This window comes from Sinohyriopsis cumingii, chromosome 1, assembly GCF_028554795.1.
Source record: "Sinohyriopsis cumingii isolate HCF-2022 chromosome 1, ASM2855479v2, whole genome shotgun sequence".
Lineage (NCBI taxonomy): Eukaryota > Metazoa > Mollusca > Bivalvia > Unionida > Unionidae > Sinohyriopsis > Sinohyriopsis cumingii.
In genome coordinates this window covers 3,990,948-4,010,454 of record NC_142961.1, presented here as the reverse complement: position 1 = coordinate 4,010,454, position 19,507 = coordinate 3,990,948, and the positions used below count along the sequence as shown (strand labels likewise).

The 19,507-nt window shown below is 36.0% G+C and overlaps 1 protein-coding gene across 1 annotated transcript in view; it reads right to left on the bottom strand.

The window, feature by feature from the left end:
• LOC149806331 (laminin subunit alpha-like) overlaps nucleotides 1-18,620 on the bottom strand; it is a 246,986-nt gene extending 228,366 nt beyond the window's left edge. Inside the window, exons 1-2 of the mRNA XM_089951669.1 lie at nucleotides 18,346-18,620; nucleotides 15,575-15,727 (exon numbers count right to left, since the gene is read on the bottom strand). Coding sequence (XP_089807795.1) covers nucleotides 15,575-15,727; nucleotides 18,346-18,582 — 390 coding nt within the window. The 5' untranslated portion in view covers nucleotides 18,583-18,620. The remainder of the gene's footprint in view (nucleotides 1-15,574; nucleotides 15,728-18,345) is intronic.
• Nucleotides 18,621-19,507: the final 887 nt, after the last annotated feature.

Here is a 19,507-nt window from a genome sequence, read left to right as displayed (position 1 = left end):
ACCCAAGCTAGAAATACATTGGGTAAAACACATGTTGAAAAGTAGTCATTCCTCTTTGAAAGAGCTATGAGCTGCTATGAAAATACTTTTGTTTGGAAAAAAGTTTATGTTAAATCTTCATAATTTTTGAATTTAAATGTTTCAGTCTAGGTGTATAATGTAAATACATGTATTTAAAGAGAAATCTGTTTGACAGCATTTGCTAATGGGATTATTACCATCAGAGTAAATATGGTATCAAGTGCCTGATAGTAGAACAGTGTGTATCTGATATTTGTGTACTCAGCACTTCAGGCTAATGGGTTTGGTAAACTGACCTAGTTTGCCTTGCTCAGTTATAGCTTCTGTATGAATGAAGTATGATGAAACATGAAACAATTTAATATAGTGTCAGACTGAAGATTAAAATAAACATTCACGCATATTAAGTGGGGGGGGGGAGGGCAGGAACAGGAGCAAATAATTATAACAGGAGGCAAAACTCAATGATCTAATGATCAATGTACAAAAACAGCTAAATACAACTTTGTGTATGTACCTATGTCCCCCGCCCACGCCACATGCAGATTCCATTTTAAAAGATACTTGTTTCTCTTGTATGTTGGTGAGACAAAATTAATATTTTTGACATTTTTAAATTCCATAAAATTTGATGTCACTAATATGCTAAAGATATTTACAAATATAATGACACTTAAAATTAAATATACTTATTTACAATACAAAGAAGTCAAGGAACATGTTTTCACTAACAAATGAAGTTTGCTTACAGTACAGATGCCATTCACCGCTCCGGTGGCCTAGTGGTTAGAGCGTCCGCCTTGGATGCGGGAGGTCGTGGGTTCGATCCCCAGCCGAGTCATACCAAAGACTTACAAAAATGGTACAAACAGCTGCCTCACTTGGCACTCAGCATTAGGAGGTTAGTGTTAGGACTGGTTGGCCTGGTGTCAGGATAATGTGACTGGGTGGGACATCATGCTACATGTCTGCGGCATGATGCCCCAGTGGTAGACATCACCTTAAACTGCCACACTGCAGACATCATAGCAATATAACTGAAAAATTGTTAAAGCTACGTAAAAAATCCAAATCACACACACACACAGATGCCATTCGTCAGGAAAAAGCTTCTCATCTCAGATGAAAAGGCTCCTCGACATTAAAGGTTTACTTAGTGTATGCCACAATGGTATGTTGAATTTAAAAAGGCTCCTTGACATTAAAGGTGTACTTAGTGTATGCCACTAGGTATGTTGAATTTAAAAAGGCCCCTTGACATTAAAGATGTCCTTAGTGTATGCCACTAGCTATGTTGAATTTAAAAAGACTCCTTGACATTAAAGATGTACATAGTGTATGCCACTAGGTATGTTGAATTTAAAAAGGCCCCTTGAGATTAAAGATGTACTTTGTGTATGCCACTAGGTCAAAAGTATGTTGAACATAGATAAGCCAGTCTTAACTTCAATGAAAAGTTACACAACTTGCTAGACAAAATCTAATTTTGCCAAGGGTACAGTGTTTGTTTAGCTACCAGTTGACAAAGTCTGACCTGCATACCAAAATGTGGCTTGCAGATCTACTCAGCATATCCTTGATTTAGGACAGCCATGGTAAAATAAAGTACAAAAAAACTTCAAAGAAAGAAAAATTTGTGATATTTTTTACATGATGTCAGCATGACATTAGAATTTAACCTATTTCACACCCCAAACCACAATGGAGAAAAGTCAAGAGCCGAATCTCAAATAAAAACAACCGCAAGTAGCCATCTAGCTGCATTTTACATAGTGGACAAATCTTACAAACTGTGTAAGCATGATGATAAGGCAATATCTATATGATAACCTTGATGTGCACCAAGCACTACCTGTAAGATTAATTGCATTTAATATAGTACACTCATCAAAAGGGGCCATAACCTACAACATAACTTACAAAAGGGCCATAACTTAGAAAATAGTGGAAGCATAGTGATTAGTTAATATGCAGATCTTACGAGAATGATCATGATGACATAAACTCACTAACATCTGCTGCTGATGACCTACGTGTATCAAATTTTACTGAAACGTGCAAGAATATATATCTATAGATGCATTCACACTATTCTCTCAAATATAGCTTAATGCCCTACATAGATAGTATTCAGCTACATGATAAAAAGGGCAATAACTGATGTAAATTGCTTGAGCAACGTAAATTGCTTGAGCAAAGCATCATGTCTTTAGAAAATGGCCATAACCTGTATAACCTTAGATGCATGGCAATAGTCAGAACTGATTAACTAGCTATGTTCACAATATTATGTTATACAATATCCAGTTTAAATAAATAAAAGAGAAAGCTAATTTGCAAATTCTCAACATGTATACCTTTACATGATGAACAAAACATGTACAGTTTCATAGTAATCTGTCAAAAACTGAGTCTAGACCCAGTCCTAAGACAAGGGCAATAACTTTAGAACATACAGATTTATCAAACTGTGCATGTTGATATGATCAGCATGGTATATTATCAAGCTTCACAGGATTCTTTAAAAACCTGTGTGGGGTGAACCTTTAAAAACCTGTGTGGGGTGAACCTTTAAAAACCTGTGTGGTGCAAGTTACATTCACAAGACTGTGTGACAGCAGGAAGGATGGGAGTGCACAAGGAAACCTATATAACACTGTTATATAACGCTGGTGTGAAGTGGCAAATTTTACGTCGATCTAACAAGAATACATTAGTTGAGACCAAAGAACCATTAGTTAGATTATGGAGACAAGCGCGTATCATATCGCCATACTACCGCGTACGGTAATGTCCTTTAGAGGGAGAATTTCGTTCCTAATTAAACATTTGTTTATACAGCAGCCAGGCGGATTATTAAGGACAAGGAAAACTTCATTTTCTTGGTAAAGTTGTCACAATTGAGAGATCGCAGAAACTCTGTTACTCAAACTACCAGGTGAAGCTGACCCTGACTTTGGCGCCTCTGGAAAAAGGTGGCAGAGATATTTGATTCTGGTTGGTTACGTTAAATGAGAGGGCGTGTTCCAACACAAAATTTCATAGGTTTTAATATCACCTGCATCAAATTTTAATCAGTCTAAGCTTTTCCTGCAAGAGGAGACCCAAAAACTAGGACTCCAAGGATTTGTGAAAAATTCTCGTAAAAAAGGAACTGTTGTCCAAAAGGGCACTATTGTCGAAAGGAACCGACGAAATAATTTACCGATTAGAGGGAGGAACGTTGAAAGCAAAGGTAGTGTGACAATTCCATGTAATTTGTTGATGCAATATATAATGCTTTGCTGAAGTTATTTACTTGTATCTGCATGAATCTTTTTTCTACATTCGTGTAATAATTTGCTTTATGAAGTATAACTGTGTTGAGTTTATGCATAGGAATGTTGTACATTAATCTTCTTTAGATAAGTTTGACGAATTGTTTGAATTTGTTGTCTTGTTTGCATAAGAATTATGTTCAAAGAATTTAATACATTACATTAGTTAATATGATTACAAGAATCTGTGTGAATTCGCCGAATTTAGAAGATTTCACGTATGATTAAGAATAAGTGTGTATTGACGGAAATGATCTAGTAATTGATTGATGTGATGTATCCTATTTATTCGCGGTGTAAATTGAGGCTGGCTCAGAACCCTAGGCCTCACGTATGTGTTAACGTGTAAGGTCAAGGCGTAATGGATTAGCCATTTGACTAACTAGGCTCATTATAGGACACGTGGAGTCGATTGATAGCCTTAGCGTCTGTTTAGCACTGATAGAAGAATCTGATAACGAGGGAGAATAATGAAGAATTAACTGTTTCATAAATAACGGGAAATTTAGGTTGTCTCTATTTATATTTGTTTAAAAGGGAGAAAATAGCTCCTGAGACGTATATGACGTATTATCCTGAGACGTATTATTCTGGGACGTATGAGGTGGTGTTATTCTGAGACATATACGGAGAAGCATAGAGAGAAGCACAGTGAGATGTATTATCCTGTGACGCAATCCTGCGACGTATTAATTTCTGAAGATGTATTCTGAGAATATCCTGAGACGGATGGTAGAAAGTATCATCCTGAGATCCAAGGGTCTAAACAGCTACAGAGGAAGCAAAACAGACAGAGGACAAGCAGGTTATGAAATCGTACAAGACGCTGACTTCGACTGTCCACTCGATCCTATGATGAACTAAATCTATCAGTAAACAGATTGGCTATTTTATTTAGATCTATGCATTTTCAGTGGAAGTTTAAATTTCTAAAAGCAGAGTACATTCCTGATGTAATGAATTTTCACAGTGTTTGTATGTAATTGATTAAATTGTTTGTTTACATGTACGGGGGCTCGTGTTGGTTTGTTCTATATACATGCTCAGATCTCTATCTATTCCACCTGTAAGTTTCACCACTTATATTTATATTTACTCGAACTGGGCAATAACATCGAGGGCGGTCAAGCCCTAGATAACAAAAACCAAATACGGAGGGACAATCACTCCACCCCGTTTAACAGCTGGTGTATAACAAGCTTTATCCTACTGTTCCAGAATATGCATCATAATTACTGTCAGATGTTATATATTATTTATTCCATACTATAGTAAAATTATGCATAGATGGCCTCTAAACTCCTCCAGGTTTGATACTATATTTCTAGCTAACTCTGATCCAGCAAACAGAATAACTAGAAAATCAAATACCTCAAATAGTATGCATTACATGTTCTTTTGCCAACCCTACAAAAACCTTTTTGGAGCTGTCTCAAAAACTCCAATATTGTTTTCCAAAACATCTACTGTAGTTCAAACTATATTATTCACTAATTTCTCACAACTTCTTATAAACAAACATTTTTTAAAAAATGGATGTACTCATGCCATGCAAGCCCACTACGCATTTATTACAGATGCACTTACATGGCATGTTTATGTGAGGTCCTATAAGTTGATTCCAACAGGAAACTCTAAACTCCAGGAAGTGGCTGGGGTGGTCTTTAGCATTGCATAAAGCACAATGAATGGTCATGGAAATTATTTCAAATTAAGATGACATTTATGGCGTTTAATTTCTTTTCTTTTTGATGACAAAATGAACACTATATACTCACTTATAAGTCTAAATGCAAACTGCACAGACTAACTTGTTCAGCAGCAAACAAAATAGGCCATATGTCCCAACGTTACGTGTCAACAGATCAGGGTCTATGCAGATTGTTAGGCATATTCAGTAGAACAAACAAATATAGACCCTTACCTACCAGAACACAATGTGATGGCATATTTACAGTTGTACTTGTATGCAATTATATATAACAAAGTGATATAGATCTTACAACCAACACACTTGTACGTTGCTGACATTTGGCAATAGTGAAACCAGTAAAACTGGATGAGTGTCCTAACCACCTAGTGGTTAGAGCATCCGTCTTGGATGCAGGAGGTCACAGGTTTGAAAACTGACCGAGTCATATCAAAGACATAAAAATGGTACTATCAGCTGCCTCAACATTAAGAGGTTGGTGTAAGGACCAGTCAGCCTGGTATCAGGGTAATGTGACTGGGTGGGACATCATGCTACATGTCTTTCACATAATATCCCGGTGCTAGACATCACTGCAGACATCATAGCGATATGACTAAAAAATTGTTAAAGCTACATTAAAAATTCAAGTCACACAAACACACACACACATGTTGTAAGGATGCAAATTTCTGTTGATCTAAGAAGAACACATAACTTTGGGTCAGAGAACAATTAATTAGATTTATGGGGACAGGTGCTTGTTAAATCACTATACTGCAATGATTTCTAATGTCTGTGTCAAGAGAGGAAGTAATTCTTAATTAAGCTTTCGTTTACTTAGCTGTTAGATGACTAGAAAAGGGTCGGTAGACTTAGAGTTTATATTGTCAGATTTGAAATTTTCCAGATCTGTTCGTTTGTAATTCTATAAATCATGCTGACCATAAATTTGGTGCCTAGTTATGAAAGGCAGTAAATATATTTAATCCTGATTTGTTACGCTAAATAAGGGGCATGTTTCAGACACGAATTTCTGGGTTTTAAATTGCAACATCGAAAAATCTAATCAGTCTGCAATTTTCCTGCAAGAGTGAACATATAAGGGACTCCGAGACTGAATTTGGAAGAAATTTTCATAAAACAATGGTCAAAGGGACCGGATGTCTGGAAAGTCAACAGAAACAATCTTGGCAGTATAAGCGAACAAAGCTTGAAAGCACAAGGGGAAATAGATCCACAGATGTATCCACTTACTACTTATCCAAGTATCTATGTATTTACGTATCCACCTACCCAAAATATGAGGGCCAAAAAGAGGCAAGGCTGTAGGTAGGTCAGAAAAGGGAAAAAGCAAACGGACCAATAACAACCACCACAGTGAAGTCGGAGTGGACCAGAATAAACAGGTTATGAAGTTGTACAAGGCTATGACTTGATCGTTCACTCAATTATATGATGAACTAATTCTATCATTTAAAACAGATCAGCTATTTATATAAATATGTGTTTAAAATTCTGTGAAAGATTTAAATCATATGTTTGGTGACTTGTAAATCCACCTGGAATAGCACAACCATCTGTCATGTGGCCATTTTGAATTTTGTGCTTGATATGCCTGTTATCAGTTACTGGTGTGTGTGTGTATATATATATATATATATATATATATATATATATATATATATATAATATATATATATATATATATATATATATATATAAACATACATACACTTTACTTACTCAATATTAGTTACAGGAAGTAATTTACCTTGAGGCTTTCTGTTATAAATTGTATGGAAAATTTTGCTTAGCACTCTGTACATTATTTTGGACTTTCTCAAAAAATTTCTTTTATGTATTGGTAGTTCTATGAATGTAAGCATTTAATTTTTTTCTGTTTGCTGATCAAGAATTATTTTACATTCCCTTTCCTGGAGTTTGGAAATTATTCTCATATTGTGTTTTGTGTTCCCCAAAATTATAATACAGTGGTTGAGATGTGGCTGAATGCAACTTTTGTAAACATTAACTTTGTATCTTCTTTTAAATATAATTTATACTGTGAGACCATCACAAGTTATTATCATGAAATATTCCAAAATCAAGTTCATTGTGTATCTGACCTGTAACTTTTAATCTTCTAAACAAATAATACACAGCTAATATTTTCCATGAGTGTTGATTAAATATTAAGATCATTATTGATAAAGGTAAACATGTTTATTTGAGTCTGGGTCTATGACATTGGTATTTTCCCATGAAAAACATGTTGCACCTGAGGATTTCCACATACTTTAGAACATTTTTAATAACCAATTTCATCTGCTTATGACTTAGAATTTTCTAGAAATGATCTTTGGACCTACATCCAGACTCTACTTTTGTGTCTTGTTTTTTTAAATACATAATCCTGTTTACCTGAAAAATTATTCATTCCTGCATTTAGCATCTTTAGCAGAATCATTTGCATAGTTCTGTTAAGTATTTGATTTGGGTGGAATTTTTATTCAAATTATTATTCAATGGAAATACAAAGTGCTCTTCAATAATAATCTGGACAGAAACATTAATTAGGAATTATAGTGAATTCAGACAATGACATCTTGGATATATTATGATTAATTGGATGACTGTAAGCACATCATCACACTTCAGGCCATTGGTTCATTAGAACATTCAAGACTACATCAACAACAACACATTCAGCTTTGGATCTTATTTGAAATACCACTGGAATTTAATTAGAACTTTATTCATTAGGACTGATGACAGAACTTTTTAGTCTATTGGTATATAGTTCACACTGACTTTATACAGTGTTTGGAAGTTGAAATAAATTACTCGTTGAATTTTACAAAACTTGTTGGTTTTCACTCCATTCTAATACTTAGATTAAGACCACAGAGTCATAATACTACATGAACTTAAGTTCTGTATCATTATTATATATTGGACAGTTTTGTGGTTACAGTTACTGGAAATCCTGTATCATTATTATAAACAGGCTTGGACAGTTTTGTGGTTACAGTTACTGGAAATCCTGTATCATTATTATAAACAGGCTTGGACAGTTTTGTGGCTACAGAAACTGGAAATCCTGTATCATTATTATATATTGGACAGTTTTGTGGCTACAGGAACTTGGAATCCTGTATCATTATTATATATTGGACAGTTTTGTGGTTACAGGAACTGGAAATCCTGCATGATTATGTTATGTTTGAGAGAGGTCCAAATTTGTCAGTCTTAATTGGCTGGGCTGCTTAATGCATAAGATTATTTGACCTGAGCTATACCTAAACATAACAATCAAATGCTTTACTGGTTACTTAAGTGTATTAACAACTTTATTTCAAGTATTTGATATAAAACATTGTACTTTAGTAATTTACCATGTGTGCATCATACAATGCTTTGTGCAAAATATTTGCTGAAGCCTCTAAGTGAACAGCGGTTCAGTTGGTAGAGCACTGGTCTTGCAAACCATGGGTCACAAGTATTGGACCCACCCAGGTCAAGATTGGCTGCTTCATTGTGTCCTTGGGGGAGGCACTCAACTCCCATCCCCGCTATATTATATAACCAATAATGTATTAAAAGTGCCGTTAAAGACCAACCAACTGGAGCCTTTGAAACAACTAAGGAACTGATCATTTGATTTTTGTGAGGAAAAGATAAACAATTCTGGCACTCTGATAGCTTGAGATAAATATTCTTCCTACTTACATCCATAATATTATTTCAAAGTAAAAAGGAATTAAAAAAGGAAAATCCTGGTTCAAAAGAACGTCCCAGCTCCAGCTAAAAAAAATTATTTGGTCGTCCCTAAGAGCCATCTGGATAAAAAACCTTTCATTTTACAGTTGTGGTCTGGCAAGCAACCGCACAGAGCAAAACCTTATATCATCTCTATACATGAACTCTGCAGTCATTTTTATTTCTTCCCCTTTGAAGCACCCAAAACTGTTTACAGGAGAATTTGTTTGATTAACCCAAAAGATGGATTATTCAGGGCCAGATTAAGACTTTGGGGGATTGGAGCCCGGGGCACTTAGATGGGATGGGGAGGGAGCCTTATAGATCTACTAATACACCTAGAAAGCAATCCTTAAACTGTCATTGATATACATATAGTAATTATGGTAGTTATGTTAGACTAGGCTAGGTATCAGGTGCTTTATACCTATATATTGTTTATTTAAACCAGTGCAACTTGACCTATGGCAATGGGGGGGGGAGAAGGATAGGACTATGCCTTCCATTTACCCCTCCTCCCATTAATCAGGCCCTGGGATGATTGTGAAACTGAAATATTATCTCCCTGAATGGATGGGGGCTTTTCTAAATGAAATAATGGCCAAGCCAGCTGTTGACTTAAATTTTCAGAGACGGTAACATGTATATTCATATATGTCAGTTTCAACCTGAAAGCAACACAGATCCTCATCTATCATCACATACTGTACTGACAGACCAGGGTCTATGTTATTTGTTTTACTGATCAAGGCTAACAAATGCCAAGATCCAGATTTGTTTGTCCACTGCAATAGATCTGTGTCTATGCCAATGAATATGACTAGTACAGAAATATATACAGTACAGGAATATAAAGATGCGAGCTTTAAGGACTTGATTTTTTTATCTTCAGGTAAATTATTATTCAGTTCTGTGCAAACATCTAACTTCAGGTTTTGAAAAAAACACAAGGGATAAAATCATGTCTGGGCCGATTGGACAATCTTAATTCATTATATCCCAGACAAAGCATTATAGTGGAGTGGCCCATTGGACAACCTGAAATTATTATATCCTAGACAAAGCATTATAGTGGCCATTGGACAACCTGAAATCTTTATGATATCCCAGCCAAGGCATTAGTGGCCCATTGGAAGAGCTGAATTCTTTATGATATCCCAGACAAGGCATTACAGTGGCCATTGGACAACCTGAAATCATTATGATATCCCAGACAAAGCATTATAGTGGCCACTGGACAACCTGAAATCATTATGATATCCCAGACAAAGCATTAAGGTGGCCATTGGACAACCTGAATTCATTATGATATCCCAGACAAAGCATTAAGGTAGCCATTGGACAACCTGAATTCATTATGATATCCCAGACAAAGTATTATAGTGGCCATTGGACAACCTGAAATTATTATATCCCAGACAAAGCATTATAGTGGCCATTGGACAACCTGAAATCATTATGATATCCCAGACAAGGCATTATAGTGGCCCACTGGATGAGCTGAATTCTTTATGATATCCCAGACAAGGCATTATAGTGGCCATTGGACAACCTGAAATCATTATGATATCCCAGACAAGGCATTATAGTGGCCATTGGACAACATGAAATCATTATGATATCCCAGACAAAGCATTATAGTGGCCCATTGGAAGAGCTGAATTCTTTATGATATCCCAGACAAGGCATTATAGTGGCCATTGGACAACCTGAAATCATTATGATATCCCAGACAAAGCATTATAGTGGCCCATTGGAAGAGCTGAATTCTTTATGATATCCCAGACAAGGCATTATAGTGGCCATTGGACAACATGAAATCATTATGATATCCCAGACAAGGCATTATAGTGGCATTCTAGGCTCTCTATATATATACAAACTCTGTCAGAAGCCTCTCCCCCCATTCTGTGACCAAATAAAATAGTCATACTTAAATAAGTCTAATAAACAAATCAATGGAGTTAAGATTAGCATGACCAATATTCATAAAGGCAGCCTATTAACCCCAGTTCCTCGACAGGCTTGCACTGAAGCCTATTTGTATTTATTCCAGTCCATAAACAATTAGAACAGTTGGATGCTTTCTTAGCAGTAAGGAGATGAAGACAAAAGGACCTATTACTAACCATTCTTTTCATATTTTGGATTCCAATGAAAGTGACTCAACACTGGTGTAACCAAGATAAGTGGAGTCTGGTCAAATATATGGGTGTTCCTTTGAGTGATAATAAAGATTTACAGGATGTGAGTAATTAACAGACCCTCCCTCCCCCCCCCCCCCAACTAATTCCTGTACTTAACCAGACAGCATGTGTTAAACAAGCTCCAGTACTTCCTTACCCAGTATTCACCCCCTCCTATCTTGCCAGTATCAGCTTACATACATGTGTGTACATTGATGCCTGTCTGAATCTCAGTTTCTATGGCAACTGCTTAGTCTGGATAATTAATAGCACTCATATGTCTAAACTGTGGAACTGGCTACAGCCCAATCCTACCTTAGACTTTTTCACCATCACAGCACATGTTAAAGTATAAAATCTTATAAAAATAAACTTTTATACCTGGAACAATTTTCTAAAGAAGACAGCATTACAACTATCGGAATATATGAACATGCATAAAGAATAAAAGTTTTGTAAAAAGAATAAAGAAGCCTATACAATATTTTCAGCAAATATTTTATGCACCAGCTGGCAACATGAACAGAACATATCTTATACACCAGCTGGCAACATGAAAAGAACATATCTTATACACCAGCTGGCAACACGAACAGAACATATTTTATACACCAGTTGGCAGCATGAACAGAACATATTTGATACACCAGTTGGCAACATGAACAGAACATATTTTGTCTCTACAAGTCCAGTTATGCTGAAAAATCAATGACATCATTTAGATTTGTAATACGAAAATTATGGGGTTTTATCTTTTAGCTGTGTAAGAAGTGTAGTGAACAATGCTTTTGTATGCAAAAATGAAAAGGATGTTCACCAGAAAGAATCAAAGATGTTAAACTTTCTTTACAACCAGATCAAACATACCAGAGATAACTGCACCAAAAGTAACAACTACACCTAATTAAGTAATAACTACACAAATTCTTTCTCTCCTTTCATGGTTGTGACTCCTCTCCCTTATCTGGAACTTAGTACATTGTACAATGACAAATGTCCGAGTAACATCACTATTCAAGCCAGGTTGACTGTATAATAGTTTATTAACTTTTTAATTTAGCATCTTCCAATATATATATATATATATATATATATATATATATATATATATATATATATATATATATATATATATATATATATATATATATAATACCAACTTTTTTTCTAAAGTCCTTTGATTTAAATACATGAACAATTTTGTTGTAAATGTTTTTGTGAAATGCAACCATGAGACTAACACCTCTGAAAATAGACTTCTACAAGAAATAAACAACTCATCCGAAGGCAGCAAGTTACTGTTGCATAATGACAGTCATTTTTGTAGTGATAAAGTACTTTGAACTTTACAGGACAACAATCTGGAGACATGAGGCTCTTGCAACAAGTCATGAATGTGACAAATCTTAACCCAGAATGCTAGCTAGGTGTGGGCAAGCTATATGGTGAGTTCAGGTAGGCTAGTGCAATGTTTTGCCTTATCATGATGGCTATACAAAAAACAACAATGTACTCAAAATACAACAATGTGAGAAGTTGTACAGGTTGCATATTAATATCTGAGTGCTTTCTCTCATGATACTTGCACATTTACATATGTTTGGCTTTGGTTTTTGGGTTTTTACACTATCTTTTAGCACATAAATAGGCTATACGTGATAGAAACTATATTTGGTGAGCCCAGGAAGAACCTAAGAAGAACCACTGACCCTGGGGAAGCTACTGGCAAGCTTTCTCACATACCCACCTTTGCTTACATGTAATTTAAGTTGGCTATCTGATTCATCACATGGTGGGCTACCATCCGATTTTAGTATTAACACATTAACCCCTAGCGATGAGTTAACATTGCAGGAGGTAGTAGCCTACTGCCGAGCTATGTAGCGTCATGGTCATGCAAGATACACTAAAATGGATGGTTTTATAGAAAGGTAGACAGATGTAGCTCTACAATGATACCAAATAATCTGGAATTTCAAGATGCACTATAACATACAGAGGGTAAAACCTCAATTTTGGAATCAATTTTTTCTATCCAAAATTGGCCAGTGGTCAGAATCCAATTTTGTGTCTGGATTTTTTACTTCTTGGTCTCAGATCTAAGGCAAACCAGTATGAACTGCAAACAGACAGATGAACCTCTGCAAAAAATAGGATAAGATAGGCATTTGGAATAAAGGGTGGTCTCGATACAAAAATAATGGGTCCATTTAGGAAGGAAAAAAAGAAAGAAAAGAACTCCAACTTTTACCCTTCTGCTCATGCATGAGCCAAATAGCCAATGAAAAACGATGTTTCTAACACAACTAGGCAGTATGTTATTGAAAGATCACCTGGGATTTGCTGTTTTCAGTTGCATTCACAAATAACTTTCAAAATGTGTTTCCCACTCAAATTTCAGAAAAAAACGACAAAAACCTCCAGGGGTTAATGTGTTAATGGGTGCATTTTGATGACGTCACCAAATCTGAATATTCCTTGCATATTTAATCACTTGTGCATCGACATTGCACATAAATTACAAATTTAGCCATTCCTTGACGATTTGTAAAAAAAAAATCAAAAATCGTTGTTAATTGTAACTGTGCTAATGTTTGGTCAAAGTCTATTCCACAGATCAGATCGTACACATACACAATTTTACCTCCTTCATTACAAGCTGAAGCAATATTTAATTATGACTATACCAAAATCACTCAGCATGCACCAAGTAATCTGCCAATGTAAATTGCTATTACAAGTGTCTGTGTTTTCCCTATTGTTTCTAAACATACACTGACAGTTTCTGTCTTCTCACGCAAACATGAATGTTTGTGAAAACATTCCCAGTTGCAATAACATCTGAAATATTCCCAGATTCCCTGCTGGGGGCCTTGGGCATTATCATCACCAAGCTTTGCCAAACAATTTTCAAAAGAAAGCATTTGCATACACAATGATTTCAGGATTTTCTTACTTGCAATCAACATGTCTATATATTGAAATAAAAAAACAAGAACAAGTGTTCAGCAAACTAAAAACATGCCAAGAAGCCAACACAACTAAAAATCCACCCCAATGTCTCACCAAGCTACGTAAAACAATAAATAAATTCTTCCACAGACCATTATTGTGTATGCTGACAACCTCAATATCTTCAACACTATAGAACAATAATCCTTGAATAACAGGTCTTTCTGACACTGGATGAGATAGTGGCTGATAATTCTCATTGTCCTGAATCTAAGAGGTTAAGAATGCATAAAAATCTACATTACTGCATGACAGGAAATGCGGTCATGAAGTAAGTATATCCTCTTAGCTTGAAAGTGATCTGATCTTGATTACACTATAAACATACAACAAAAAATATTTAGAAAACACTTCTGTGTATTTGTGGGTGCGTATGTCTGCTTTGGGAGTGTAGGAATACATAGAGAAAAGATCAAACAATTATAAGGTTCAAGTATTGCTGGTATAATGGCTCCTCCATATAATCAAATTAATTGTACCAAAAATGTAACTGACAGCAAGATACATTTTTATTTTAGAAAAATGGGCTTCTTATGAAAAGATTCTAATTACTGGGCTGAAAATAAGTCACAGTGACCCATTTTTGATAACACATTCACCCCAATCAGAATACACATGCATCACTGGTGTTAACAGGTGAAAAGATATGTGTGTGTGTGTGTGTGTGTGATTTAATTTTTTAATGTCGCTTAACAAATTGAGTCATATCTCTATGTCTGCAGTGTGGCAGTTTACAATGATACTAAACACTGGGGCATCATGACGAAGTCACATTATCCTGACACCAACCCGACCAGTCCTAACACTGACCACTTAATGCTGAGCACCAAGCAAGGCAGCTGCTAGAACCATTTTAACAAGTCTCTGGTATGATCTCCTGCATCCAATGCTGATTCTTTATCCATTTAGGCCACTGGAATGGCAGTGAAGAGATTCTGGGGATCTATGCTAAGTCATACTTTTTAGGAAATGAAAAAGAAAATTCTTGTTAGCAATTCAATTTATGACTATTCCGGTGGCCTAGTGGTTAGAGCGTCCGCCTCACATGTGGGAGGTCGTGGGTTCGATCCCTGGTCGAGTCATACCAAAGTCTTACAAATATGGTACAAACAGCTGCCTCACTTGGCACTCAGCATTAGGAGGTTAGTGTTAGGACTGGTTGGCCTGGTGTCAGGATAATGTGACTGGGTGGGACATAGTGCTACATGTCTGCAGCATGATGCCACAGTGCTAGACATCACTATAAACTGTCACATTGCAGACATCGTAGCGATATGAATGAAAAATTGTTAAAGCTACGTTAAAAATCCAAATCACACACAATTTATGCATGCAACACACCATGCATACATATTCCAGGTTTGCTGTCAATATGACCAAATGTACTGAAAAATCAAATTACAGTATGGATAAAGAAGATTCTACAGAGATGAACAAAGTTAATCCTATGTACACAATATTTGAAGGTACAAACCAGCTTCTTGAAGCAAGGGTATACAAAACAATCATCTAATGTTAAACTGATTTCCCACCCAAACTTTAATTATTTCAATTGTGAAACAATGCCGCTTTTTAACTTATCTTACCTGTTCAAAATCAATGGTGATGTTAACTTGATTAAACTCAAAGCCTCTGGAAAGAGGTGGACTCTGCCAGAAACGTTCCGTCCCATCAGTAGCATACTCGATTGGGTGATTCTGCTCTGGAATTCTTGTATCACAGTAATCACAAAGTTGACCCTGAAATTTAACATTCTGACATGGTATAGCAAAGCTCTTAATAAAATGCAGGGCAGAAGGGAGGACTCTTGCTTGACAAAAGGGAGGACTCTTGCTTGACAAAGGGGAGGACTCCTACAGGACAAAGGTGGGGTACTAGAATGGCAACAATGGCATGTGGTTGGTGCCTCTCTATTTATATCTGGCGTGATCAAAATCATTTTCTAACCAAGTTCTGAGAAAAAACTTCCATCTCAGAGGATGGATGTCAACATACAAGACTAGAATGTGTTCTATTATCAGTGGACACCTGCAAGGCATACACTAAAGTCAAGTTTAACTCTTCTGGAGAGATACTTACATCAGGTATAACTGTTGAATATACTAGAAGGGCTACTGCTTACTTCATACCTGCAATATAATTGCTCTTTATGATGGATGCCACTCTCCAATGACGTGTTTTATGTTGTGAAGCTAGTTTGTTAAATTCCACATGTTTTGCTATGCATATTGAACATTCCAATTTCATTCTGTACTACTTATGTCACTATATGGAATCTTACATTCAGGAACTGGTAACTGCAGGGTAGGTCTGGCTGCTTTATTTGTTCCATCCTTGATACTAATTGGCCAAGGTAACTAACAGCACACAATACTGCTCATTTTAAGAGTCAATCATATTTTTGCGATTTCTGATATTAATGGGTCGACAAGTTAAAAGTTTCTGTGTTGAAACAATCTAAAAAAATGATTAAATTAGCTTGATGAGATGTTTTAATGTGGTTCAAAGAATCGAATAAGGCTGTGATTTCTGAGGCAAAAAAGAAGGTTTATCCAGTAACTGGCCTGAGATGGCAACCTTGTCTCTAAAACCATCAGTGTACATGGATATATGGTCATAAAGTAGGCTCTGATTTCACTAATTTACTCTAAGAATAAAATGTTGCTGAAGGACTTTCTGCATTGACAAAAACCAAAGACATATGCCATGAGATGGAATGAAATTTCTTTCCAATCATAGAAGGTCTAATGAGGGACATCAATTTTAGGGTTAGATTCATTAGATAGCATAATGATGAGCCAATTGTTCACCAAGGACAAAATAATGGTCATTTGCCTCATTATAAAGGTTTTTGATGGCGATGTTCAAAATAGATGGTTCCTGAATGACATCATCAGTTGAAATAAATTCATTGAATCTCAAGATACTTTTAAGAAAATTACATAAATAAACAGAAGACAAATCAAGCTTTCTGTTAGTATCTATATTTGTGATTTGTAAGATGACTTTTCTTCAGTGTTCCTTGTTAAAAAATGGTACATTTTGGTGATCGCATATAGGAGACACTGCCAGGTTGCCCATCGTCCAGGTAAAATGGGCAGAGTATCGTCTGCTAGTGACCTTATCGGGAAACATCTATACTCCAGAAAAAGTCCATTCTGAACAATTAACACTGGCTGTTGTCAACTATTATTACCAGAATATAATAGACATAAAACAAGTTGAGCCAAGGCAAGGTGCCATGTTCAACAGTACTCAGAATAGACCGTTGGCACATAAGTTTAAATTATGACCCACCAGTTGAGTCCAGCACTCTACCATAACTGTACATGGATCAAGCACATGCTAGCAAGACTTTCAAGCTGTCGAAATCAAAAGAGCCAATGTGTACTTAAATTCCTGTATAAAAAGAGTATAACCATCTGGTATGACATCAAGTGTTTGTCAGGACTCATTAAATCTAGTAGGTGTTATTATACTTGTCCCTACTTAAACACTAACACAATAAACACCCAAACAGAAAGCATGTAGATGAAAATGAATAAGACCCAGTCTGATACTGAAACTTTGTGTTTAGAGTCAAAATAAAAAATAATCCAATTAACTTTTTTTTTAAAGCAACCAATTTTCAACCAAAGAGTGAAATACTCATTCCATTTAATTTCTTATCTAGATTTCCATTTTTGTACATCTGAAATAAGATTGGACACAATCCACAGAGATTTGCATTGCTTCACATTTCATCAACATTGGATACAATCCACAGCTTCAGTGAGATTTGCACTGCTTCACATTTCATCAACATTGGACACAATCCACAGCTTCAGTGAGATTCGCACTGCTTCACATTTCATCAAAATTTTTTCACTGCATCCCCTTTAAAATGAATGGCTTGAAAAACCTGGGTATACAAGTATAGTACGAATGCATCTAACTCGTAATATACAGAGTTAAACAAAGGTTTATTCTGCACGTGCACCAAATTATATCAAACCCTGCTCAATACATCAAACTTCATCGTATGACTTTCATTCTATCTACTGCAGATATATCACTTTTTACTTTAGTAAAAATTTTAAATTCACTTAGCATAATGTACGTGTTCATTCACTCGAGATTTACTGGTAGATCTGAAGAACATATGCTTCTTTCAAAATGGTGATGAAAGTAAAAGAAAGCAATCTTAATTAACGAACACTGGAGTTTGTCCGCTTTTTTAACTAGGTTAAGTCCGTGTGTGGATTATAACATAAACTTCGTATATGTAACTTGCTACACGTCAATTAAACTGCATGAGTGATATAAATATCTGACACTAAAGGTACAAAAATATGTGCAGACTAAAAGCAAAATTTACCTGTATAATTTCTTTTGTTGTCTCCCTGGAGTCCTCATCACCAGTTGCACCAGTCAGTCTGCAGAACAATTCCCTTTCGATTCCTACACCAACCCCACAAGTTGAACTTGCTTTAATTCTTTTTCCGCCGGCTAAATTAAATGTTGGTGGTGTCAATACTTGTGCAAGTCCATATTCAGTAAAGGCACATAAAAATGATAATAAGAAAAGAATGTAAGCCGGCGTCCACAACGCCATCTTGGAACTCTTATGAAACTTGCAGTAAAGGAGGAAACTTTATCTTAAGTACGTGGCCGTTGCCATTTTCCAATAGGGGTGGATAAATGCACTGTTAAAATCCCAACACTTGTTTGTAAAGCAGACGACTGCACCTCGTATGTGCAAATTTTAATATATGTGAGACTATTTGTAGATGAAATGTGTAAAAGGAATCAACCAAAATATGTAGTGACGGTAAGGAAAGCAAAGGCCCCATCTACCCAAAAGAATAATGGTTGAGTCCAATTATCTATCAGACCGGAGGAGATATGGTATCAATTAGCCGCTTTCCTCCCACTAATTCAGCAGTATTGCGGTTTTCAGTTGAAGGGTCAATTGACTCGCTTTGCCGCCCATGAACAGTGTCCGGTGACATTCTTTAGTAACCAAGTAACAATTAGGTCTATTGATAAAATCGAGCCAGCTTTTAGCTGGGAAATGGACGTAATCGGACCACTTCTTGCCTCAATGGGTTCATAGTCCTCCCCACAACATGAAAGAAAAATTGTAATGTATTGATCTGTATAAATTTGGAGATGATACCCGAAAAAGGACCTTAAAACGAACAGACATAACAAGACTACTTGATTTATTACCCAGCAGCGGTCTAAGAAAATATTGTCGAGTCAACATTTTTGACATAACATACATGTGCGTTAGTTCATGCATGCGTACCGTATTTACCGATACAATTTTTAATTAAGTTTGAATCCTTTAAGTCTTAATTGTGATTTAATAGTGATACATACGACGGGCGCCCGTGGAATTATTTTCGTGGAGAGCAAGGGAGGGGGCAAACATGTAGTGGTTTGCCATGAAGTTTACGGCTGCAGGCTATAAAAAAAAAATCTTTATAGGTGAAGTGCCCCCTTGCTCCCATGAGCGGTACAAACGGTAAGTATGA